The sequence below is a fragment of the Chionomys nivalis genome, chromosome 22 (genome assembly GCF_950005125.1).
Source record: "Chionomys nivalis chromosome 22, mChiNiv1.1, whole genome shotgun sequence".
Lineage (NCBI taxonomy): Eukaryota > Metazoa > Chordata > Mammalia > Rodentia > Cricetidae > Chionomys > Chionomys nivalis.
Genome location: NC_080107.1, coordinates 18,925,934 through 18,952,037, shown reverse-complemented (window position 1 = coordinate 18,952,037; position 26,104 = coordinate 18,925,934). Strand labels below are relative to the sequence as shown.

At 38.6% G+C, this 26,104-nt stretch overlaps 1 protein-coding gene across 1 annotated transcript in view; it reads right to left on the bottom strand.

Annotated features, from left to right (window-relative positions):
* The window catches only part of Fap (fibroblast activation protein alpha), a 69,450-nt gene that overhangs the window by 2,774 nt on the left and 40,572 nt on the right, over nt 1–26,104 (bottom strand). Inside the window, exons 16-22 of the mRNA XM_057755748.1 lie at nt 25,348–25,472; nt 21,386–21,433; nt 15,525–15,623; nt 15,000–15,069; nt 14,063–14,257; nt 9,067–9,121; nt 971–1,070 (exon numbers count right to left, since the gene is read on the bottom strand). Of these exons, the coding sequence (XP_057611731.1) occupies nt 971–1,070; nt 9,067–9,121; nt 14,063–14,257; nt 15,000–15,069; nt 15,525–15,623; nt 21,386–21,433; nt 25,348–25,472 (692 nt within the window). The remainder of the gene's footprint in view (nt 1–970; nt 1,071–9,066; nt 9,122–14,062; nt 14,258–14,999; nt 15,070–15,524; nt 15,624–21,385; nt 21,434–25,347; nt 25,473–26,104) is intronic.

Below are 26,104 nucleotides of genomic sequence, written 5' to 3'. Positions count from 1 at the left end.
AGGAAGGTGTCCTTTCCATAACTCACTGAGGTCCGAGAAACAATGCAAAAAAAATATTATGGAAACATGAGCGTCTAAGAGTTTCCTTTCACAGGCTGCTCTTAAGCTTTTCCCTGTACTCTCCTTGAGGGAGTGTCGAGATGGGAACGGCCTCATTTTATTTTAAAATAAAGTGCAAAATCCACCACCCCTGGTCTCTTCACTGGTGTCTTGTTGCATCTGGGATGACAACGTGTCCCCCAGATTTGCTCGATTCAACATCATGCGCACATATTCAAACACACAAATGCATACCTTTCTGAATAAAGAAAGATTTTTTTGTAAGGCATGAATGTCTCATTTTTACTCCAGACGAGAAAGAGAGTCTAGAAGCTCTTTAACATTTTGTTTTGCACAGTTATTAGAGTTACTTTCAAATAAGCATTCTGCATTGAGGTTAATCACGAAAACAGGCACACACAGGAATGGATACTTTTCAATTACATGCACACGCACGTGCACGCGCGCGCGCACACACATATTTTTTTTTCTCTTGACTTGACTTGTGAAGTAAAGGAGCTGTGCTCCACACTGTAGTGTGAAGGTGAATTCCTTGGCCCCCAGCCTGACTTTGCAAAAGATTTGCTTAAAAGCTGTCTTTGCTGGAGTTATGTGTCTTCAAAAACAGAGTTAGCTCTGGTGTTAAAGATTTGCTTTAACAGGGACTCAAAGTTTCTGAGAAAAAATAAGATATACCGGATTTCTGAAGAATCCTTCCTCTTATGATCTTGAAGAGATCTTCTGAACCACTGAAGGTGGTCACAGCAAAATAATAATGAATTATAGGAACAGCCTCGTTTATAGGTTATATTTTTCCCCAATGATGCTGGGGTGAACTTTAACTACATAATTTGTTTTCCTAGCAACCTCAAATACAGAGTAATTATGTGTTAAATGTTTTTGCGGCAACGTTTACGAAATGTTTCCATACCGTAATATTCCCAGCTGGAGACGGGAGCCACTGCTATCCCACACTTGAAAAGACCCGTTCCGGATGCAAGGGCCAGGGATGAAACATAACCTCCGTAGGACTGTAGAGACATTGTTATTGGTCAGCTCTGAATGCATGCGCAGAAGCGTCTCTGCTGTTATTAAAGCTAACCTACTCACAATAAAGACGGGGGGGGGGGGGGGAGCTGGAGGGGGTATGCATAAAGTAAATTAAAGGGCTCACCTTGCACCCCAGTGGCAAGCGCCACTAAGAATTTTATCTCTGATAATAACAGACTCCCTGAAAACAGGGTAGGCAAAGTTTAGGAGAAATATGTTATTACAAGGTTTCTATAAAAACACAAAACAAATTGTCCATTTAGATCTTTCTAACTAGGACTTTGTTAGAAAGAAAGAAAGAAAAAAAAAACAAAACCAAACAAACAAAAAGCCAAGTTTCTTCTTGAAAAAAGGTGCACAGAAAAAGAGAATGGTTTCCAAATGCAAAGGTGAGATGCTTTCTGAAGTTCACGAGAGGTCCATGAGGCAGAGTTTGCAGCTACGTTTTTACCTCGTTCTTTAACAGGGCATGACTGGAGTTTGTGCTGTTTTGAGGCATTCTAACACAGCAACTCGAAAGAAGAAAAATTGCTGATATCCTTCAAGCCCTTCCATTTCTAACAAATTTCACAGAAAAGTAAAGAAATGCTAAAGGAGACGCGGGGCAGAGCTGGGAGTACTTTAGGTCTCACAGAGTTCTTTCTCCAAGGAATCGGTGTGGGGGGGCATTTCAGGACCAGCTCTGTGAACAGAATGTGTATGTGGCTTAGCAAGCAGAAGAAATGAATAGGACATCACAAGGGGGTTTTATTTCCTCTTGGAAAGCAAATCTTGCCTGTACAGATAAGTTTGGAAGAGTTGCTAGTACTGGGTACATGGTCTAAGCGGACCTATAAAAGATGGACAAAAACCAAGTCACACAGGAGATTAGAAAGTCATTCCTTGTGCTTTTGTGGGCCCCCCCCCCGATGCAGGGACATCTGCATCACACAGGACCTTGTGACTTTCCCTCTGCAGTCATGCAAATCATGCCCCCTCCTAAGCTGTTAGTCTTTAGAGAGGCGTAGGGACGGAGAAGGGGGACTGGAGCAAAGAGGAGCAAGTGGGCCCATTCTTCACCCATGAAATATAAGGCGTGGAAGACAAGCTAAGAATCTCGTTGAATTTAACAGTTAAATGAAGAATTCTCTAAGTGGTTTGTGGTTTTGTGTTTCCATCTCTAGGGAATTTTTTGGAGGGCCTTTGGCTGCAAAACACAGAATAAAATAGGCTACTCCAATTATACCATGGCCTCTTTTTATTATATTTGGAGGAGAACTAAGCTAGGTTTTAATAGGGGAAATATATTTTAAAAGCAGAAGGAACATTTGGGTTTTAAAATCACTTTGGTAAGTGAAATTTCCTATATGATTTGAAATTTCACTTATGAAAATAATTTGCTTTAAGTAGTAGGGCAGCAAGAACCTGCTCCTGGATAGAAAGGATTTCTTCCCTCTTTAATTTCAATTTCAAATGAAAGCTGAGTAAACTTGAGAGCTTCATCAAACACTATTGTTTATGATTTTATTGGAAAAGAGTATTTACTAAAACAATAACGTTGGATATGGACTCTCCTCTCCACGTTTGAGAGCAGAGAATAACACAACATGACATTGAAATGCCTACTCCGTATCAAAATATTCTCAAACGTTTGTGTTCAGAATCTTAGCCATTATTAATATGTACTAACTCAGGAGTGTGTTATAGCACTATGTTTAAATAGCTATTTTCTTTTTTAAGGGTAGAATACAAATATTGTCCAGGAATTAGTAATAGCAAAATCTTACTGTATACAGAGCACAGCTAGAGAAGTTTAGGCTTTAAGTGCCCGGGTGGCTTGGGAAAACTATTCCCACTGTACAAATGAAGAGCGGAGAAAAAAAAAAAAACCCACATTGACTTTCTCTGTTGTGTCAGGAGTGGGTCTCCTAGGCAGAGTGGGTGGTTACTGCAAGAAAGGAACCCACAGAGCAGATTGGCCAAGAGAATTCTAGAATTGTGTCCTTTGCACTTAGATGCCTTGCCATTTTGTTTAAATGAAGTATGCTTTTAAAATCATTCCGGGAAGGGCACAGAATTTTAAATCAGGGGTATGGGTGTTCTTATTTAAGCTATCATACATTTTGGAACATTTTTTTCCTACCAACAGTAACAATAACTAGCTAACACTTGTCTGCCCCAGGAGTTCACTGCGATGCTCTTTGAGGTTCCTCACCATCTGTCCCATCTTTACCCATCCAGCCCCCCATCCCTGCTTTGCCTTTCTTCCACTTTGTTCCTTGGATTTCTTGTTCTTTGAACTCTGGCATCGGGAACTGACCTGAGGACATTTGCCATTCCTGTGACTTCCTGTGTGGCCAGCTCTTTCCCCAGAAAGTGCCTGTCCTCAGCCCCCTTGTTCACTCTTCTTCAGGTCATCGCTCAAATGTGACTTCTAAAGACCTCTGCAGCCATTTTGTTTCAAATCATGCAAGCATACTAGCCCTTCATTATGCACCTTCCTTCTTCTATTCTGCAGTTTTTAGATAGCTCTTACCATCTCTCAACATTTTGTATTGTACTCGTTTACTTTTCTTTCTTTTTCTCCCACTATTCTCCAACTTCATAAGTATAGACTTTTGCTTGTTTTGCCTATGGATCTATTCCCAACACTGGAAAAAATGGCCTTATAAACAGGAGGGATGTTTATACACATATTTACTAAAAGTATGATTCCACTGTTACCTCCTGTAATCCCCATGGAGACCAGGGGGAGAAATTGTTGATGCATTTCATAATGGAGTAGCAATACCCCAGAATTCATAGTGAATTCATAATGGTGGCATGGTGGAATCAGTAAAAAGCAGAGTTGGGGCTCAAACCTAGACGACCTGTCTTAGCAACCCATAACGTTTCCTGTCTTCCCACACCAGAGCGACTTCTTCTGGAAGAAATAATATAGTCTAACGTGGTCTCTCATTAGAAGTGCATTCATCCTACATTTACATCCTTCTCACATCGCAATTCAAATTGCTTATAATTAGTCACTGCAAGAGAAAGGAACTAAGATTAAATAATGAACTGATGCTTATTCAACACCACCTGGCTAGGTCTATACTAACAAAGCAACGCCTGAAAATGTAGCTTCTTTTTCTAATAGTTTAGGCAAAGCTCTCTCTGCTCCTGAACAGTAAGAATATTGCTTCAATTTTTCATTGCATTCAACATTTTAAGACTACTGATGTTATAAGCTTTCTTACGCAGTGTTGAGCATTTCAACCTCACCCTGTTCTCTATCCCACATGCTAATAGCTTTTCTTCAGAGCAAAACCCTAACGTGTCTCTAAGTATTGCCAAATGTCCCAAGGGCAAAATCACTTCTTAACCACCATGATAGAGGCATAGCAGATATTTAACAACCACCTAAAATGAGGTTATAAATCTTTGGTTATATAATCCAGTTCATAAAAAGTGGTGTTGAAAATGCCTCTCTTTCTGTCTCTAAGTCCATATCTTGGAAGAAAATATAGGATTTGAAGCTTATTTAGAAACCAGTTATAAATAGTATTAGCTAGGTTGGCCACGACCTATTTGACAGGCCACAGAAATACTTAATATTACCCAGAAAAAGATACCTTCCTTCCTGATATGGAACATTAACACCCAACCCTTTAACTTATTATTCTGCATGGGAAAAGGTTATGGCCTCTTCCCATTGCTTGCCTCTCTAGCTAACTGTAGGCCTTTGCAATTTGTGCCCAGTGTTATCATTCAAGGCCCCTTTTCTATCCTCAGGGTGCCTTCTAATCTATGACATTATCTTTCTAAGACACCTATACAGGGGTATTATTAATGACAACAGCTCTTCTCATAGAGATATCCATGAAATCATATTTTTTCATACTATCAATATGTGCTTACAGAAAGAGAAGGCATCAATAATTGTGGAATAAAATATTTTTTTGTGCTAAACAAAAAAAGTTTAACAATTCTTTACTAGTCTTTCATGGGGACTAAACACACTATTCTTAATAAACATCTATTTCCCAAACTGTTGGACCATAGAATATTTTCCTGGAAAAAAATCTCCTGGTATGAGTGGGACAATTTTGGGGAAAACATTAAGGTATAGGATTAATTTTGAGACCCATTTCACTCTCTAGGCCTCCTCAAGAGAATGAGTCTAAGAAGGTCAAAGGGTGGATTCTGCTACTGTTGCCTTGCTAAATGGACACGTTATCTGATTTTGCTTTTAAAATGATGTTTAAACCCACACATTAGCACTGCTCCCTGTGGTTTGTCATAAAAGCTTACTTTTGGAGTGGGCAATGATTAATGAGGAGACTCCTGAGAATAAGTCCTGAGAATGAGGACAAGTTAGCAACATTTATCACTTCCTTCAAGGCCCAGAGAACTCTGTAGACTGGATGAGAAGACAAAAGGAATTTAAGAGACCAAAGGCGGAAAAAAGTTGCTGACGTGGACTTCGTGTTCATGGACTCAAAGTAACTGTAGTTATCCTGAACAAGACCTGTCAGCTTTTCATCATACATGGAGAGGATTCAGAAAACCTTCCTCTCTGTGGGATGGTTAGCAGTTAACTGCTGGGGGAGGAGAGTCATTTTATTTAGTGGTATTGTCACTGAAATATTGCCCATGTTATATCCTAGTAAATACTTGTCCATAACTCATGCTAGTGCAAGCAACCTTAATAAAAAATCAGTTAGTCAGAAGTAAAAAAAGAAAAAAAAAACAAAGAAAAAACCCAATAAACAAAAACATCTCACATCTCAAAGGTCATGAAGGTATGAGGAGGGCTTGTTGGAAAAAGGTTCTGGAGGCAGATGGTAGGAGTAGAGAGAGGGTAATAAAGGGTGAAAATGACCAAAGTTCATATATATATATATATATATATATATATATATATATATATATATGTATATATACACATATATAACATATAGTGTGTGTATGTATGTGTGTATTATATTTATGTATGTAATTTGTAATATATTATATATATACAATTGTGAAAGACTAAAAAAAATCTCAGAATGACAATATTTCAAACAACATTGGAGTTTGTGAGGGTTGACCAAGTCAGTTAAGAAATAATTAAAATAACTTAATTAGAAACTGCCCAGCCTGAGAGCATAGACCAGAAGCAACAGCATTTCCTGGAATTGGCTCAGAAATGGAATCTCTGAGCTCAAGTAGACTTTCTGGTGGTAAGAAACTGGACACTGTGTTTTAAGAAGTTTTTTTTTTTTTTTTGGGTGATACATACCTTACATTAGAGAAGTTCTGGTTTAATGACACATGAAGAAATTGAAATCAAATAAGGTCATTACAGATGGCAGTCATTACTTAGTCATTAGAAGTGGAAAAAGAATTCACTAATCAATGTTGAGCTCAGAGAGATTAAAGATAGGAAGTAATTCTTCTGAGCTTTCTAATTTGGGTGACTTGGTAGATGAGGGTCTTCAGTGATGATGAGGGCTTGTTTTAAGATTAGCTTGGAGTAAATGAAACTTGAAGCCCATGAATGTCATCTCCTGAAGGAAAGATGCCTGGTAAGCTGCTGATGTATAAGACTCAGAAGAGAAGTGAGTACAAATGGCCAGCCATCATCTTTGAAACCACAGAGTTTGCTCCAATGGTTTACAAAATATTGATGTATGGGTTATGGCCACACTCAGAAACATATTAACATTTAAGGAACTTAAAGACTACAGTGGTCTCAGAGGTACAAAATGTAAAAAGCCACACACATTCTCTTTCATGTGGCCTAAAAGGTCCTGGTTACTTCTTGACCTACTTCTCCTGACATATCTCCAAACTTCTCTTCATGATTCTTTAGACTTTCAAAGTTTAACATATTCTTGATCAACTCAAACATGTGTCTTTGCTTTATCCAGACCAGGATAAATGTGGTCTTCACATTCTCAAATGTTCATTTACTAAGCTATTTTTGCCCATCAAAGACTCTGACTCATTTCTGACGTCTCTATTAGCTCTCACAGGCACAATTAACCTCTTTTCTTTCTGTTGTTTTGTACGATGAGTAATAAACCATTGCTTTTCCACTCTTTGCCCATATGAGGGTCAAATCTATAACTTATTCACCCTTTTGTCCATAAAGAACCTATCATGAGGGCTGAGGATGTGATTCTGTTGGTATAGGGCTTGCCTAGCATGTGTGAAGACCAAGCTAGATCTCTAAGGCCACAAAAAAATGGGGGAAAGTAGTGCATGTCTGTCATCCCAGCACTTGGGAGATACAGTCAGGATGATCAGAAGTTCCAGGTCATTCTCAGATATATAGGCAGTTGCAAGTTAAGCTAAGATGCATGAGACTATGTCTGCAAAAAATAAAATAAATTGCTTAATATAAGACCTAGTTGAGATATAATGGAAATATACAAGGATGAAGAGATAGATGAACTAGAGATCAGAAATATGGGCTAATAAGAATGGAGTTGTGTACAAAAAGAAATGTAGTATTATATATTTTTGCACCTTGTTTCCTTTAGCTGACTGGGGGCTACTTAAGCAGGCAGGTAATCTACTCATTGCTGTCTCCTTTTGAACATGCTCACTGTCTGCTTCATGGTAACTGCCATGCGAGAGCGTAAGCAGTGCAGGGAGACGAACAGATTTATGTCTTTGACGGCATTGACACAATCCGGTAGGGCAAGAGTCTCTTATTGAAGGATTCTGGGCTGATACGGATGTACTGTGGGGCGATGTGTGGGTTTTCAATCATCCCACATAGAAGAGTCTCTACCGAACTAATCCATAACCATATTCTATAAATGAAATGGAAAGTTTTAACTTATGGTTACTCAGAGCCTGCAGCAAAATCAAAGCACAGTTCTAAGCAAAATGTTAAGGATTTTGTACAGTATTTGCTTAAAATGAGACTCTGTCAAAGACTGACTTTAGGAATTTCACAAAAATGGGTGGTAGGAAAAATCTTATCTGAAATATTCCCCTATAAAAATATTTCACTTGTTTTTACCCATTTGAAGCCCAACTCTGTTTAGATACGTAACATTAGTTTTGAGAAGGACAAATTGGCTTGAAATAACAACTTTCTCCAAATTCCTAACTCTTTTTCATCTGACCACTGAGCTGGGAGTTGAGCTGGATCCTGCAGGTCCCTCTCCACGTGTGTCTCATTCCCTCTATCTTGTGCAGGCCTCTCTCAGAGAAATCAGCCAAGAAAAACAACCCAAGCTCAACTGACCACAAACTGACTTTCAAATGTACAAATTCAGACCAAAAGGTAAAGCAGGCAAATGTCATTGAAGGCCAGTTATCATAATTTGTAATGGGCAAACCTAAACTCTTTTCACTATTTCTCTAGAGTGTCTTCACCAGTGACTTCACGACTCACAACTAATCACTTCTGCCACTCATTTTTGTGTTTTTTTTCAATAAATACATCACTCCTCAAACGTGGGAGGGAGTTCCATATCCATAACCAATATCTAGGTAGCCAAATAATGCTTCTCTTCAAGTTAGCAAAAATTCATATTGGGTCTACTAGGAGAATCTGATTGTCCAAAAAGATAAAAATGTCTAACAGCCCTGGAAGGACTACACTGAGCTAAATAAAATGCACTGAAAGTTTCTATAATTTCAAACTTTAACTCATCTTTTCATTAAAATGAAACATAAAACATACAATAGCTATTAAATTCAAAATCAGAGAGGCAGTCAAACCTTTGATAGGCATAGTTCAGTTTGGTATGTTATAATTCAGCACCAAAAATTAAGTAAAAATATGTCAATTATGAGTTCATTTGTTATACAAAGAAGAAATTGAATTAAAGAAAGGAACAAACACTTAAAACCACCACTTCAGGGCTGATATTATCCAAATTGACTGTTTCTATTGACAGATTAAATTATGTTGCAACACTGACATTTCATGAAAAACCTTCTAAGCGAACACTTGAGAAAACGAGGATTACCAAACTGAATAACAGGCAGGGAACTTATAAAGCAACTCACCCAGCCCCATATGGCTATTCTTTTTTCATCAATGAAACCCATTTCTATGAATTTTCTAAAGTGAAAGAAACAAATTTTTAGAATTTTAATTGTGTACACATGACATTTACTTCATTATACAAGCATATTTAATCCAAAGATTTAATAGAAACGCTTCATTTCTTTGTTTAAACACGTGCATAATAAGGCTGCATTTACAAATAAGTAAAATAAAAGTATCATGTTTTCGGCAGAGAATAAAAGGATCATCTTAGGCTCTGTTCTTTATCTGCAGCGATCCCAGTGCCCTCAGGAGATTAAACCTTGTTTGAACCTTTTTACCAAAGCCTGTCCTCAGATTGCCTCATTAGAACACAATGGCTCCACTAAGGAGTACCAAATTTCCCAAATCCTTGGGTCTTGGAAGGATTTTTGTTTCATTTTGATTCAATTTTTAATAAATTTGTATCACCTTATTTGCTTACTTGTTGATACTCATTTTGATGTTAAGTCCTATTCAGAGAAAAAAAAAAAACAGCCATCCTTCTTGACATTCATAAACAGGAGTCTCCAATTTACCATTGTATAGACAATTATGTATTGTAATTAGGAACAATTAAAATGTTGAATTGATTTGCTTGGCTCCATCACATTTCCAAGAAGCTTTGAAAACATTCTTTTCCTCGGGAATAATGAACTGTAAGAAAAACAACCTTTGAAAGTCCCAGGAAACATCTAGTCAACACAAAGCAAGGCATGCTGGTCACTTGTACCTCAATTCCTCAGTATAATAGAGAAAATGAGATTTATTTGGGGGAATAGGTTGATAAAGCCTCAATACAACTTTAGAAGCAGAGAGAAGCAAGAGAGATAGGTGTGATGGGAGTGGGCGGGCTCTAGGGAATGACACAGTAAGTAAGCAGGGGTAAGAGGGGAACCCAGAGACAGCCCCATAAAATACAGCGGTGTGGCCTCTGGTTTCTGTTAATGGCTTTCTGTTAATGACTTTCTCATCTGTTCTCCAGAAGTAGAGAACAAGTGTGTTTTGTTAGTTGAATAATGGGTTCTCCTTTTCCTTTGTTGTTCTGGGCATAGAACCTAGGTCTTTAGGTATCCTATGCTAGCTAGCGCCCTACCTCTGAGTTCTTTTTGCCAGCTCTGTAGAGTTACTTAAAGGGATTTTATAGCAACCATTTTTCTCATTGCATCGACTCAGCATGCACGTTTCTGACGAACTGAGGAGTTGGGCAAATGCCCGGGACAAACAGATGGGAAGAGGCCCCGTTAGTCACAGCTTACCCGACACGAATTCTGAAGGACACTGAGTGTACAGGGAAGAAACGGAGTAGCAAACGGAAAATTGCTACCTGAGTGGAAGCTGATCAAGGGAAAGCGAGCAAGCACGCAAAAAATATGTGGCCCTTCAGCCATTCTCACACAAATTTCAAAACCCAAATGTGGGACGAGAAGGTTCATTTTCTTGTTTAAAAAAATATAGCTAGTTCCGCTACTGGTGTTGGAAGACGGTCCTGAGCCATAAAATCGCTCAGGATTTTATGATCTCCCAGAAGCTAACAATCATTCTACGTTGCATTTGGGGCACAAAGCAAATAACAGGTGATCCATGGAAACAGGAAAGTCTTATCCGTGCCCTTCCTAGGTGTGTTCTGAAAGGATGACATTTACAGGAAATGATAGGAGCGGTGGTCAACATGGAAATGAAACATTAACACTTAATGTGGCAGGACTAGGTTAAAGGTTAGCTAGATAATACGAGCCTTTTGAGATCAACGGGGCTCTGTAAATTTCACTTCCAAAATCTGAAAAGCTTCCTGGAAGGTTATCAGAAAGAACTGATAATATGGTATTATCAGCACAGTCGTAGTAACAAATCTTAGAGGTTGAACTGAACTTCCAATTTTTTTCCACATGAAAAGGACTCTCAGCTAAGTCATCTTGAATCCTAGCGATCCATTTTACTATTTGAGAAACTTTCTCTTCGACACCATCTATAAGTGTGATAATATATTTTTTTCTCTTGTAATTTTTCACCATTAACCCTTAAATTACATAAAATTAGAACTATGAGAATATAAACAATGCCAAGAGACTCCAAATATGTGGAGCTGACCCTGTAATTTCAAAAATTTTATGATTTTCTTTTATGTAACATTTTCCAAGGAGCCCGAGGGAGTCATGTTCCTTCTTCACCAGAGCTGTCTTTAGAAGCATTCTCACGCACAGACAAGCTGTGACGTCATATTTGTCTTGTCTTCCTCTATTTTTCACTGTCTTTAAACTTATTATCTTGGCTTGGCTCATATTTGCTGCTGTCTCAAGCACACATATATAGTTTTCTGTTCCTAATTCACCTATGTCAAATTAATAAGAGATTCAAGGAAAATGTTCCATTTCTGGGGTGATTTGACAGTGGCAGTCAAGGGCTTACAAACCCATTTCCTTGGGTCAGGGTTTGGTGTGTGATTTCTAAAACACTTAGAGAAAGAGAGAGAGAGAAGGAGTTGGGTCATCCTTGGGATCATTATTTTCTCCTCCTTAACTTTTCCTTTTTTTAGGGATCGGGTTCAAAGGCCCCCTTTACATGTTCATAGAACAGAGATTTCAAGCAAAGCCAAGGCCAGGAGCTGGAACTCTCTCTACTGTTGGATGTGTTGCTTGAATGGGCCATGCAGCCACTCTGTTCACTGAGGAGTTTGCTCAAAGTTTCATCTATAAGTAGTGCTGTCCCCATAGAATGCAGGCCATCCATCCATGCTTAACAGATTATAAATGCATTGAAAGTCAGGACTGCAAATTGCGCCATTTTGTACAGAATGTATTATTAAAATCTGGGGTGCCGTTGTTAAAGGGCTGAACACATGGGTGGCTGTATGCTCACCCTATTTCAGGGAAGCTTTCCCTAGGTTCTGACTGAGAAAAAAAGTTCAGGGAAGGTAATGGCTACCAGTTTCTACCTCTGGCACACCTGCAATTAAGTACCAAAGACAAGTTGGTATCAAAGCAAAACTGATACAAGGTAAAAACTGTGGCTCTGTGTTCTCTATATTGAAGGCTAGAAATAAGAATTTTCATTAAGATCTTTGCATGGGCTTCAGATCTATGCTTTTAATTCCCTCAATGGAGGAAATTAAGAATTCTTTTTTTGTTCAGTACAGTATTTGTGATGGTAAATTAATGCCTTAAATACCATGACGTATTTTGTTGTTGGTGGACTGTATGATTATGATTATTTTAAGCCAAAGCCAAAACAAACAACCTTCTAATCCTATCCATCTTAAGAGACAGTTAAAGAAGAAACAATGAATTGTAATTTTTATCTCCAAGCCTTTGGGAAGTCTTTGGTTTATATTTCCTTGGTGTTTTTCATTGTCTTAATTATTAATAGAAAATGCCCAGATGCACCTCTAACAAAACACCTGAAGAATTAATGCTAGAACTCTGACAAATGTGCTCATACTCTTGACAGGACACATCATCATCTGGAAAAGCTAAGCTGAGGATTTAGCTCAGTGGGTTAGTGACTGATTAATATTTACAAGGTCCTGGGCTTGGATTCCAATGCTGCAAAAATAAAAACAAACATACAAAAGCAAAATATAAAGTTCTCTGTTACCCCAGAGGAGTTCATTTTGAATCATTTCTCCACTGGACAAAGTTCTTCCAAATAAATTAATAGTAAAAATGTCAAAAATCTGGACCAGTGAGAATCATGCAGCCTCCAAGAAGTGAGGGACTAATTATAGACTTTGGTTTAACAATTTAGTCATTAATTTACTCTATTTTATTACAATTGAATGCTTTAATCGAACATTTTATCCGTGCATAAATGACTAGTCATTGAAAGGAAGAAACATTGGAATCTATGAGTCATGACTGCCGTTCTATTCTTAAAATTAGTTACATATGAATCTAAACTTTTCTGCTTTGATTAGAGTCAGAAATACAGAAACAGGTGCTGTCTGGGTCTTTATTCTAGCTGTTAAATATAATCTCTTTTGCAAATGTTGATCAATATTGCTAATAACAATAGCGCTAAGGGGATAACAAATATTCTTATTGAATTCTCTAAATTGCTCTTTCTTCTGAATAGGTGTTCAATCATAAATTGTTGCATGGACAAAATCATCTGTGTCTATTAATGCAATCAGCCAGTTAGCCCATTGCTTTTAGACTGATAAGCTCTTATTCACTATCCCCGCCTGCTCACATTATAGCAGGGCAGCAGCAGTTTTCCCGACATCCTTTGCGATTCAAAAGAGATGGTGGGATCATAAACTGTGGTTAGAAATCTAGGTGGGGTTAAAGGGGAGGGCAGAGGTAGGGAGGGGAGCAGAGAAAAAAATGTAGAGCTCAATTAAAAAAGAAATCTGGCTGGAGGGGAAGAAATTAGATCTGCCTTCCTTCCAAATGCTCTTATAATAATATTTCTATTATATCAAAACAGGAGCTTTTTGTCAAAGGAAAATTGGCAAATACCTTCATGCTAGCATAGCAAAAATTGACGGCAAGTTTAATCACAAATGAATTCCCAACACCTAGAACTTGTACTGCGATGAAAATCTGATCCGTTTCTAAACTAAAGAGTAGGACCAACAATGATTGAATGCCTTTGGATATTTGATTTCCTGAAGATTATTGCTAAAGTTATGTAATATTTTTCTTTCACTTTTCCAAATGTGAGCCATGACAATAAATAAAAGTGCTTTGGAATGTTTCACATCTATCCAGTATTTTTTCTGCACGTTTATTAGCCCCTTTCAGTGAACAACTTTCCCCATATTTGGTCCAAAAGATCCGTTTATAACCAATAATCATTTCAGGAAACTAGACCAAAAAAAAAAAAAAGCACAAAAAATGGAAGCCATCAGGAATTGAAAACATGGTTAGGTGTATAGCTCAGTGGGAACACTACCGTGTTCAGGGGCCGCAGTTTGAACTACACTAGTGTTTGTGCCACATCTGTTGTGTGTGGACAGCTCGATGGAGCGGCGCTCACCTGACAGCGACGATCTGGTCCTCCACTTCATACACACCCAGCTTTCGATACACCGCGTACAGGAACTTGTCACCTTGGAAAGCAGTGCCTCGGCCATCCACCAAGGCAACAACTATCCCCTCCTTACTTGCAAGATAAGTTATCCAATGAACAGCAAAGACAGATTTGACACTCTGGCTGCAGGGACCTCCATACCTAAAGGAAAAATACAAAATAATTTCTGAATTCTTTATAAAATTCAGTTTCCCACCACAGCCTAGAACTGACTCTGGCAATTCCCAGGCCAATTATGTGATAAAAATTCCAATATCAATAACAGAGCTGGCTCTAAGTCAAGAGGAGACCAGGCTCCCCCAGAGGTTTGCTACAAGGAAGTTGTTTTGGGACACAGCCTCTCCCATTCCCCAAAACGGATACATCTAGGGTTGGCATTTCAAGGAATATGTGTGGGTTTTTCGTCATTTCTGCCACCTGCCACTTGCTAAAAGCAGACATAAGATATACTAAAAAAACTGCATGGTGTTTTAAGCAAGTTGTGTGTAGGTCAGCCCTGATTTTGGGTGTGATTCCACTAAATGTATTCCATTCCTTTATTTCATTTCTAACTCAATTACATAAGATGTTAAGATGATTTACACTTTTTTTTTTTTTGGCTGCAATCTCTTTATCTCAAAGGTATTCTGACACATTCGGCAATTTGCCATCCCAAGGAAATTCAACACAACAAATGCAGGCAAGTCCATCTCAAATCTCAAAACTCCCTCGATCTATTTTAAATAGCCATATTTTATTTACTCTGATTAGCTGGGGGAATATATAAAAACAGCATCAATAGGAACTGTTACCAAGGAGAATGGTTCATTCTATTTCATAAGTGTGTATTTCATCCAGCATATTTTCAGTAAATAGTTTTTACACTAAAGAAAATATTACATACACTTGGATTAGCAAAGGGTACTTCTTTGATCTGTCAAACTGAGGAGGAAGAATCATCTTATACCATAAAGCTTTGGAAACAGAAAAAGAGAGAATAATTATTCCATCACAGGTATATTACTGTTTGACCATGCACATCATAAAAGCAACCCATACCAGGTAAATCATTAAGAATTAAGAACAAGTTTTAAATTGACTTTATCACATATTTCAGGTCTAATTTGCAAATGACTATAAATCTCAAAATACTTTTCATTCTAGAATCATATATTCTAAAATTAAAATTAGATAATCTCTGTATTTAAAATGTCAGTGTTGAGAGGGAGCTATGAAAAAGTAGATGATCAACTGTATGTATAATCATATTCTAATGTTTAACAAAGCTAAATATTGTTACAGAAACATTATTTTAAATGAGAGCTTATAGCACACAGCTTGGACTATAACATTTACTCGGTAATTTTTTCTAAGTGAGAGAAGTGTTCACTTTCACATCTCTACGTGAGACGTTTTTAAAAGGTCTTACTTATTTCACCGTCATCAAGCTTCTTAATTTCCTCTGTAGGCAGCTGGATATTTCTCAGGGCATTTTCCAATTCCTTGTTTTCTTCCAGTATTTGGATTTCTTTAAAAACATACAATGTTCAGCATTAGTTAATAGTATTTATACAAATTTCTTTAAATTTCTTCAGCTTATACGGACAATGCTGGAGTAACTGGGCAAGGGTCTTTCAGGTACCTCATCTTGGCATTCATAATGAGCTGTCTGTGCACTGTGTCCGAGTGTGAGGACATCACACTTCCATTAGTGACCTTCAGTGATCCTTACAGCCACTATCATTTCCAACATTTTGCTGGGCAGTGGAGGCGCACGCTTTTAATCCCAGCACGCAGGAGGTTGAGGCAGGCAGATCTCTGTGAGTTCGAGGCCAGCCTGGTCTACAGAGTGAGTTCCAGAACAACCAGGACCACACACAGAGAAACCCTGTCTCAGAACATCAACCAACCAAAACCAACCAACCAATCAGACAAACATGCAAACCAAAAGCCCATTTCTAATGTTTTGAGCAGAAACATAAGAGCAACAATACTAATTTGACCATGTTTTCCCACATCCAACTATACTTATTCAGTGTGAAGCCATGGAGCTGAATAGGTGACATTGCTTTAAAATTTTAATTGACTAAAAGGAGGAAATATAATAACCAGATCATCGATTCATCTCGGTGAAATGGTGATATAACTGTAACCCTAATGTATTCAGTGTGAGGAGTTAACATTGTTTCTGAGATTTGTATTCGTGTTTAACCTTTTCCTGTTATATTTGATTAATATAGAAATTTCTCTTTTTTTTGAAAGCAAATTGCTGTGTACGTGATTCTTTAAAAATCTTTCCCCCAAATTGTCACATATCTCAGTCAAAAAACACTACACAGTATTGATCTGTCTCATACCTGATCAATAACCTCAAAGCTGCTGTTCATAGTCAAGAGTAGTACATCCTACCTATAGTTTCAATGTTTGGGAGGCTGAGTTCAAGGTTCACTTGGCTCACATAGAAGTGAGTTTGAGATTAGCCTGGTCAATAGCTTAAAAGGCCCTCCCTCAGAACAAAACAAAAGTTTCTGTTCTACTTGAGCTCAGTTATATTTTCCACACTCTAATGTTTCATACTGAGTAAATTAATTGATCCTCTGAATGTTACATATTGGCAATACATGTAAATGGGTCTATATTAAGGAAGCTTTTAAAACTAAGTTTTAATTTGATACTAGCATCTTCATGAGAAAAATTAGGCTTCCATACAATATGTAGAGTTATATTTTCTGTGAAAGGGAAAAGTGGATGACTTGTGAGATATGGTAATTGCTACAAAATAAATCCTGAAGATTTTTGTTTATATTCGTTTTTGAAAAGTGGTCACCGAAGACAGTGAACTAGAGACTTATATCTACTCTGTTTGCCAAACCTCTTCCCGTATAGCTCTCTGTTTTCGTATGCTCGTGGCGTTTTGTTCCAAAACTTATTATATTTAATCTTAGCACACATATAAATGCTTTGGGTATGATTTATATAAAAGACATAATAAGTTCCACATTAGCATTGAGTAACCCATCAGAAAAGAAATACTTGTGACCTACTAGAAGTTAAAAACTCACAAAGATTTTTTAACTCTATTGCCTTTCTGTCAATTATTGAACCTTTTAATTTTATGACTTAATGAAGTGTCAGGTTTGATTGGAGAGCTAATCAATACTTCTGTAGTTAGAATTGTATTCTTCTGAATAGTGAACGTGAAGTTGTTGTATCTATTAAAAAAGAAATAGAATTTCCTAGGCTGTGGTAAGAGTGAGAGGTGACGTCAGGATTTCTCTATGGAGCTGTGCTGTATGAGCCATCAGTTTGTAAGGGGTGGTACAGCCTGGACCATATTCTTTCTTCCCTTCACTTTTCTTTGTATATTTACTGCTCCTCGAGCCTCCTGGGGGTCTAGCATCAGATATGGTTATGTCTCCATATGTTTGTAGATACTTTTTTATAAAAAAACTGAATTGAATTTTAAAAGTGATAGATCTTATATTTGATTTTTGCTTGTCGTATAAAAATGCTGTATTTCATATTAATTAATTTTTGTGGAGAATCTGTGGAAAAGGTTGAGGTCATTCAGTTACTTAATTTAATGAGAACCTGAAATGCCCAAAGCAACTAACTTCAAATTGGCCCTCAGTGGTAAGTGTTAGTACCTCTGGGTTTCCATAGTATCTGATTCGAATAGAATCTGCTGTTTTCAAATGACTTCTTTGTTGGAAAAGGAAATGAAGCTCATTGTTTTCCCTAAGATTTTCAAACATTCATAAAACTACCACTAAACTCTTCTTCCTTTCCCATGACAAGAGACTACTCTCTTCATGTATTCCTGGACCCTTCCCAATTTCTCAGGAACTTTCTTATTCTATTTCTTGGGTCAAATATAGTGCAGTTAATGTAGCCAAGGCTAGTCTGGAACTTCTGATTCTCCTCTCTCTCTCTCTCTCTCTCTCTCTCTCTCTCTCTCTCTCTCTCTCTCTCTCATTGAGTTTACAGACAGATGCTATGTGCTGTGCCTAGCATTCTTTAAACCCCTTTAGCCTCATAATTTCTTCAATTAGACTTCAATAAATACTTATCATCTTCAGAACATTAACTTTTCCCAACTAGTATCCAACTTTTCTACTCTCTTCAAAGACATATGCAGTAAAAGCTCTGTTGGCTTTGCCCAAACAAATGCCCACTAATTTCCTATGCAGGTGCAACTTCACTTTAATCTCATCAGCTCCTTCACTCTTCTCTAGAAACTGCCCATAAAAAGTAACTGTCCCTGTGTCTTCTTTGTCATTTGTATGCCAGTATCTTCTTGAGACCCTTCTATCTCTCCCTTCCTCAGCCCCATCTCAAGGCTGATGACCTCTTGATTTTCTCCTTGATCTCCCTAACAGTCTCTGTCTTTCACTTCTTGAGTACTGGCATCCTGAAGGCTCCCTTTTACTAATTTACCATCTCTCCACTCCCAAGGCCATATACACCAAATTCTCCATACACTAACAACTTCTTGAGGATCCTTTTCAGCACAGCTGTCGCTTTTACATTCAGTTCCCAAAATCAAGTTACCATAGGCCAACCAGCTCGACTTGCATGCCCTATCAGTACTTTGAACTGGATATTCAAAACAAATGTCCTCATCTCCTCAAAGGTCTTTTTCCTCATCATCAGTACTTTGTGAGTAAAAAGTGAACATTCCAGCCCACCCGCCAAGTCAACCATCCAAAAGGGCATCAACCTCTTGCATATCCAAGAATCTCGAGTTTAACAAATGTCATTAGGAAACATTTCCTACCCACGGTAACCTAGACTGGGGCTCTCCCTCTATGCTTTGGTATTTCCCGTGTTTCCTTTCTCTTAGCCCTACATTTCTTTTTCTCACTCTTGCCTGCTCCCACATTTGCATTGCTCCTTAATCTCTAATCTCCTCGAGGACAGGAGGAAGGCCCAATCTCTGGCATCTATCATTTTAGAGATATAGTACCTAGTATAATATATGACCTACATTAGTAAATGCTCAATATTTGCTGAATGAAGATTGCTGGTACAAAATGAAATTAATATTGGGTTTAAAAAAAAACTAAATGTAGTGCTCAGAATCTGCTATAAAATGGCAGTTAGATGTTTATCAAAAGTGTGGATTCCCAAGCATAGTTCAAACTGGACTGGACTGATCTCTGGATATTTGTATTTGTGATAAGCATGTGTTGTGGTTTGGATGGAAAATGTTTCCCCCATAGGCTCATGTGTTAGAATATTTGCTCTTCAGTGAGTGACAAACTTGTGCTATTTTGGAAGGTTGTAGAACATTCAGAAGGGTTAGAGAGATGACTCAGCAGTTAAGAGCACTGCCTGCTCTTCCAAAGATCCTGAGTTCAATTCCCAGCAGCCAAATGGTGGCTCACAACTATCTGTTATGAGATCTGGTGGCCTCTTGAGGAAAAGACCTGGTCAGTCATCCTCATCAGCTTAGACCATAAAGCCCAATATGGACAAGATCAACAGAACCACCATATATGGACTGCCCATGCAAGCGTCAGCATTGCCACGGCGTACATTTCACTTTTTCATTCAGGACATTCAAGAGGTAGAGGCTGATTAGTCACTGAGAGACTCGTCTCTGCCTTTCTTGCCCTTTCTCTGCTCCCAGACTGCAGGTATAACAGAGCCAGCTGCCTCAGGATCCTGCCACCATGCTTTCTAAGCCTGACGGATGGTGTCCTTCAAGCTGCTTCTTACAGGGATTCAGTTGGAACAATGAGAAAAGTAACTAATACAGTGTGAAAGAATACTGTTCTCATTAGACAAGTTGGTGGATCTGTTCTCTGAAAGAATTTGAGTGGTTTCTTGAATTAGAAAATATAAAAATATATATGATGCATATAGAGAGTGGTGTAATAAAACTTCAAAAGCATTAAAAAGATTAGTATCTGCCTAGACTATAACAAGAACATCAAGAAAAAAAAATGCTAGGATATAGAACTTCATTTTATGGAAGAAAGGAAGAGAAGTTATATTTTAGAGTGGTCACAAGATGGACTTTAAATATCTATGGAGATTTCCATTAAAACAAAAACTTCAGGACTTGAAAGTAGTATTGCTTCAAAGTATTGTTCCCTGAATGTTGAATATGTCTAATTAACGAATTTAATCTGTTGTGCATCAAACCATTTTGTTATTAGACACAAGGTTAAAACAACTTTAAAATGAAACTAAATCCACTGTCCTACTTCTTAATTCCCGGCCTTTTCCACACGTCTTCATTTTCACCTCTTCTTGAGCCATTAACCTGACACAAACCTAATCCCCAAGCAGTGTCCTGACTTGTCAGCCAGGCTGTCCAGGGACAGCTGCAGGCATGAGTGCTGAAGGAAAAAGCATCTGCTTGCCCCACATCACCCCTGCTCGCCAGCAACTCTGATCTTTTGGTGTTTAATTTAATGGCCAATCAGAGGATAATATGGAGCCATCAGGAAGAACACCGGGCAATTATACAGTTGAATAACCCTGCAGAAAGCAAAACTGCCCATCTGAACTGTGAACGGCTTTAACCGCCATCACGAATTCAAGGTAGAGGAGAATTCTGATGACAGCCGTTAAAAATGGAAAGCATCCCCAAATTCCAGGGATTTCACACATGGCAGCAATGTGATATAGCTGTTAACTCAATGCAAAACAAACGGCAGTGCTGGCATGGCAATCCTCTCTGCTCCGAACTGAATCGGAGAAGTAATGTTTGGATTCTTTGCCAGTATGGGGGTGATGCAATAAGAATAATATGAAGAAGAAGTAGATGGAGGAGGAGGAGAAGGAGGAAAAGAAGAAGAAAAAGAAGAGGAAGAGGAGGAGGAGGAGGAGGAAGAGGAGGAGTAGGAGGAGGAGGAGGAAGAAGAAGAAGAAGAAGAAGAAGAAGAAGAAGAAGAAGAAGAAGAAGAAGAAGAAGAAGAAGAAGAAGAAGAAGAAGAAGCAGCTCCTCAAAAAGCAGGAATTCTTTTTTTGTTTTTTGAGGAGAAAGAATATGTGTAAATATTCTTTCTGATTCTAATCTTCTGCAGTTTTAGAAGGTCGGGGGAGGAGAGAACCGATCTCTGTGGTGCAATTTCTATTATGTCACATTGCCTCTGCCAATAAGTACCAAGCCTCAAGTGATCAAGTTTAATCCAAGCAACATCTGAATCTGTGAAATAATACACTTTATGATGACAACGTGGCTTTATAATTCCTCCTCTCCAGGTAGATGAACTGACTATGCCCACTGCAGTGGCTCATGATAAACCACTCAGGATATCTTTAGAGGCAGGAGAGTACCTTGGTCTGTTCTGCCATCGTGGAGAGTTGAAATGGGGAGGCCAGGGCCTGTGTATAGGATGGAAACAAAAATGTGACTACTTTTAAAAATAACATTTCACTTTCAGCCAGGATTGCTTGTAGACCAGTGCCAACACATCTTTTAATTCTTCAGTGACTTTGTTTTTTAATCCACAGAGAAGCAAGCATTTTAAGTTACATTTAAACAACATGCATCATATCAAAACCCAATCAAAGAACAGATGTGAGAAAAGTCTTACCTGTGCTGCAGCTTTTCTAGGGGTAAACCTGGAAGGTGGAAACCTAATTAATTACACAGGAAAACCTCAGAAGCTGCAAATGGCCTTCTGGGAAGCTGTCACATGGCGTTGGACAACTTTTAGTTGTGCATTATCAAGCAACCTTCATCAGCACCTATGTTGTATTTCTGTTGAATGCTGAGTTCATTTGGTGGTGGTTAAAATAATCACCTTTTAACCTTGTGATTATTACATGTAGAAATGATCTTGCATAGACTGTATTTCCTTCTCAAATATGCTGTTTAGGTCACGTTTTGGGGGCTAGTAATTTGTGGCATGAGGAAGGGCCATATTGAGATGATGCTTGAGGGGTTAAAGAAGGAAGGATGGGGTCATGAGGGAATGCAGGTTTTAATGTCTGTTACAGAGACTCGAGCCAAGCCTCCAGCAAGCTATGGAGCATGCAGCGCTGTCATAACAGGGCAACATGACAGGTCCTTGTCTCCCAGCACAGAGCACAACCATTGGATATGGCCTGTGACTAAATCAATCTCCAGACTCGGGATGTAATCTGTCAGCTAGCAGCATCTTTTGTAATGACCGATACATTCATTCTTAAGATGGATGCTCTGTCCAGGACATCATACCCTACCATGTTTTGCAAAATTTAGCTTCTCTATGTAGAAACTGGCCATTTTAACAATATATAAACAAACAAACAAAAAAACATGCTATCACTCATCTGAAGTGTGGGGTAAATTAATAAGCAGAGTACACTTTTAAAGAGTGCATTTACTGAGGGACTCAATGGATTAAAAAGCAATACACGTAGTTGGGTCGCTGCTCTTGCATTCCAAATACCTCCTTCTGCTTTAAGGGAGTCCCATTAGAATTGTGTCCCTGGCCCCAAATAAAACAGAAGAGGGACTTCTCTGAGTTCTTAGGAGACCTGCTTATGAATGGGGCCTTCTGGCTGGTTCCTGGCAGCTTTCTCCCTGTGGAAAACATGCTTCTGATTTATTCCGTAGAGCTCTAAGTGCCAAGCCCCATGGGCAAATCCTGGAACTCTACAACGGTACCCATGTTTGTACAACTGTAATTGTGTGGGGGGGGGCGTGTTAGAAGGCACACTGTTTACCTCCGTCACATTCTCTGACGAGACTTTATAAATAATAAAGCTAATATTTTGATTTCCGCCCTTCCTTCTTAGTATAACTTGAGACAAGAGGGAAGAGATTTTTATTTTGGCTTTCTTAAAAACCAGCAGTCCTTATGTGACAGTCGAGAGTATTTGAGAAAGAATATAACTGAAAAGCTTTTCCCGAGACTCAGTGTTGCTTCAAAGCTATCAAAAGGGACACACATGCATATTACATTTGGGACTAGAATCTAAGGAGACAAAGCAGTTTAAATCGCTCGGCTTTATTATATTAGCATCCATCATACGGAATTTTCATGGGCATATGCTTCCAGTAGTGAGAGCCCACAATTTTATTTTAATCTTAAACTAAGAGACAAATCAATGACGGTCTGTCCATGACCCAGCAGGAGGAGGACATAGCCCTGAGACATGGCATCAATGCCTAAAATTCCTATTTTGTGCTAGTTTTGTCCCGCGTTACGGATACGATTTTTACCTGCATTAATCCTGTCTTCCAGGGTTCAAGTTCAACAGCCCTTTGGAGAGTTTGAAAGTTACATAATGAGGCGTTACTCTTAGCCCTGAAGAGAAAGATTTCAAGGTTTTTCCTATGATGGTGCAGTGACTCATTTTACTGGAGCTTCAAAAACACCAGACGATGTGATGCTTCCCACACAGTATATTTTTTGCTAAATGGGAAATTACCATACTGCCGAGGAAGAGTGAGTGGTAGAAAAGTCAGGCGATTCAAGTTCTAGAAAGGACTCTTCCACCAACTTTTGATGAGGGTTTAGTCTTTGGTTCCTTATCTATACTTCAGTGAACATTTAGGTTCAAGTAGATACTAGAGAGAAGCGATACAAAATGTGTTAGCATGCTTTCCCCAAGAGCTGGATCACGTTATTCAAATACAGAGTGCATACCGCTATAAATGCATGGATGTTAATGCGACACTCTTGCCTTTATCAGCAAATAGCATAGCAAAAAAAAAAAAAAAAAAAAAAAAAAAAAAAAAAAAAAAAAAAAAAAGAAAAGAAAAGAAAAAAGAAAAAACAACTATCTTGGTAGAGTTTGCAAAAGACAGTCATTCTTTTGCTGCTCCATGATGCCTATGTATAATGTATTAGACACTCGTCTCCCAGTTATGAGTAGCATGACTCAAAAGATGAGCCCACCCAGCCTTCCAGGAGAGAGAGATAAACAGATGCTCCAGCATCCTTAGTTCAAGGATGCTGTGTGCCTGACATGTAAGCTTTTGATACATGTTACATAAATAAAGCGTTTGGGTTGGGAAATGTTGCATATAACTTGAGAGGGACATTTAATGTTTACCTTTAAATGCCATCATCACAATCAGCACATATGGCCATGAACAACAATCTCTTGACATTTCAAAGATGCCACTGACCAAACATTTTATGGAAGTGTTATTTCAAACTGACATCTTGTGACATCTTGAAGGGAGCATTCGGGTTAAAATGGTTATTCATGTCTACATAGTCAAATGAGCCGTGGCTCGGGTTCTAGAGCCAGGTTGTTGAATTAAGGGACATGGCATATCATTAATTCTTGTTCATTATACAGGAAACCCACAGGAGGCCTCTGCAGCTGAGTAGAGATCTTAATTGATAAAAGGTTCCATGGTTCTCTAAGTCACCTACCTGCACAGGAGTAATTGGTATCAGGAATAGGAGGAGGAAGGCGTGCACTTTGTTGAATTTCCTGCCAAGTGTGCTACCCACTTCCCTAAACTAGGGTTAGCTAGCGTGACAATTCAGCAATTATAGAATTAGAGATTCTACTAAACCCTCAGTAGTCATCGATTCCATTGGGTTATAGTGTTATCTTAACTTGTATTTCTTGTTATTTATTCAAGATAACATGTGAATAAAATCAACTTATCTAGACAGCAAATGATTTGTAAAATATAACCGTGGTATAAACAGCTAGAAAATGCTTTCTGTGTTGTGCTACAGTGGTTCATTTGTTAATATTTGAATGAATTACTCAACTGCCTTCCAACATTTGAGAGGAAGGAAAGAATGACAGAGATTTATTTTTCTGTCCTCATTTGATACTAGCATTGGAAGGATAATGTGTTTTCACTGTGCTGATCTCAGGTTTCTGGGTCATTGTTCTTTAATACTTTTCCCACAAATGAGGCCCAAGCAGAACAACCACTTTATCAGAAAAAACAACAACAACAACAACAAAAAACACTTCTGTTTTGACATTTCTCCTTCTGTACCTATCTGGTAGATGGTGTCTGCATGTGACATCATAATGATGTGGAACGTGGCGTCTAAGAGCGAGAAGATGAGAGGCAGCCAACTCTTGCTTCAGCCCTGACGATTGCCCAACAGAGCTACACACCTTAGCTGGTTATTCAGTTTCCTCAAGCACAAGCAAGCAAGGATAATACCTTCCAATACTGTTCATTCCTCAAGCCTTAGGCATTCGATAAGATCCATGTATATAACAGGTTCTCAAAAGATAAAAAGCTTCACGCAATCAGATGGCGTGACAAGGATGATGACAATGGCAGTGGGCATGGCGATGTTTATGTTAGGTCCATCACCTACCGTAGCAGACAAGTGCATAGTACTTGGCGTCGTAGCTGAAACTTGCTGTGTAATATTGGCACCTTTCTTTCCTTAGATGGCAAGTAACACACTTCTTGCTCGGAGGAGAGTTTCCAATGCTAATTCTAGAAGGAAATGAAAATAAAGCTAAGCTGAAAATTTTGAGATTGTATTTATCAAAATGTACTACTCCATGTAAAGTGACTAATTTACATATTGACATCAAACCCACTCTATTTTTCTGTTGCCAATATCATTTAAAGTAGAGGGGAATCACAGTGTTTTGATGTAGCTTGATTTTTGATCCATTTTTGCCTGAAGAGGCACAGGATTCGAGGGAGAAACCCTCTGTGGTTTTCCCGAAGTGGGAGGGCTGTAGAACACTCGTGATGGGAGTGGGGTAGTGGTTTCTCATAGCCATTAATTGCTTATGAAGTAGTTGGAGATCTCCCCCCCCACACACCTCCTCTCTTTACTCCACATCAAAACATCCAAAGGAACCTGGGAGCATTACCAAGAAGGGGTCTTTATTCTTTCCTATGTCTGAAAGGGGACTTTAGTAATGTGGAAATAAGAAGCCACATTCTATTTGCCTTCTGAACCTTTCATCCTTTCAATGGGACATTCGGGATTTTGGGAGCTCCATCTGAAGACATTGCCCTTCCATCCCTCACAGGTCAAGCTGCCACATTCCTTCCTCCATGTCCCCACACTGTGGTTCTGGAATGGAGTCATTAGTTTCAGTAAACAATAGATT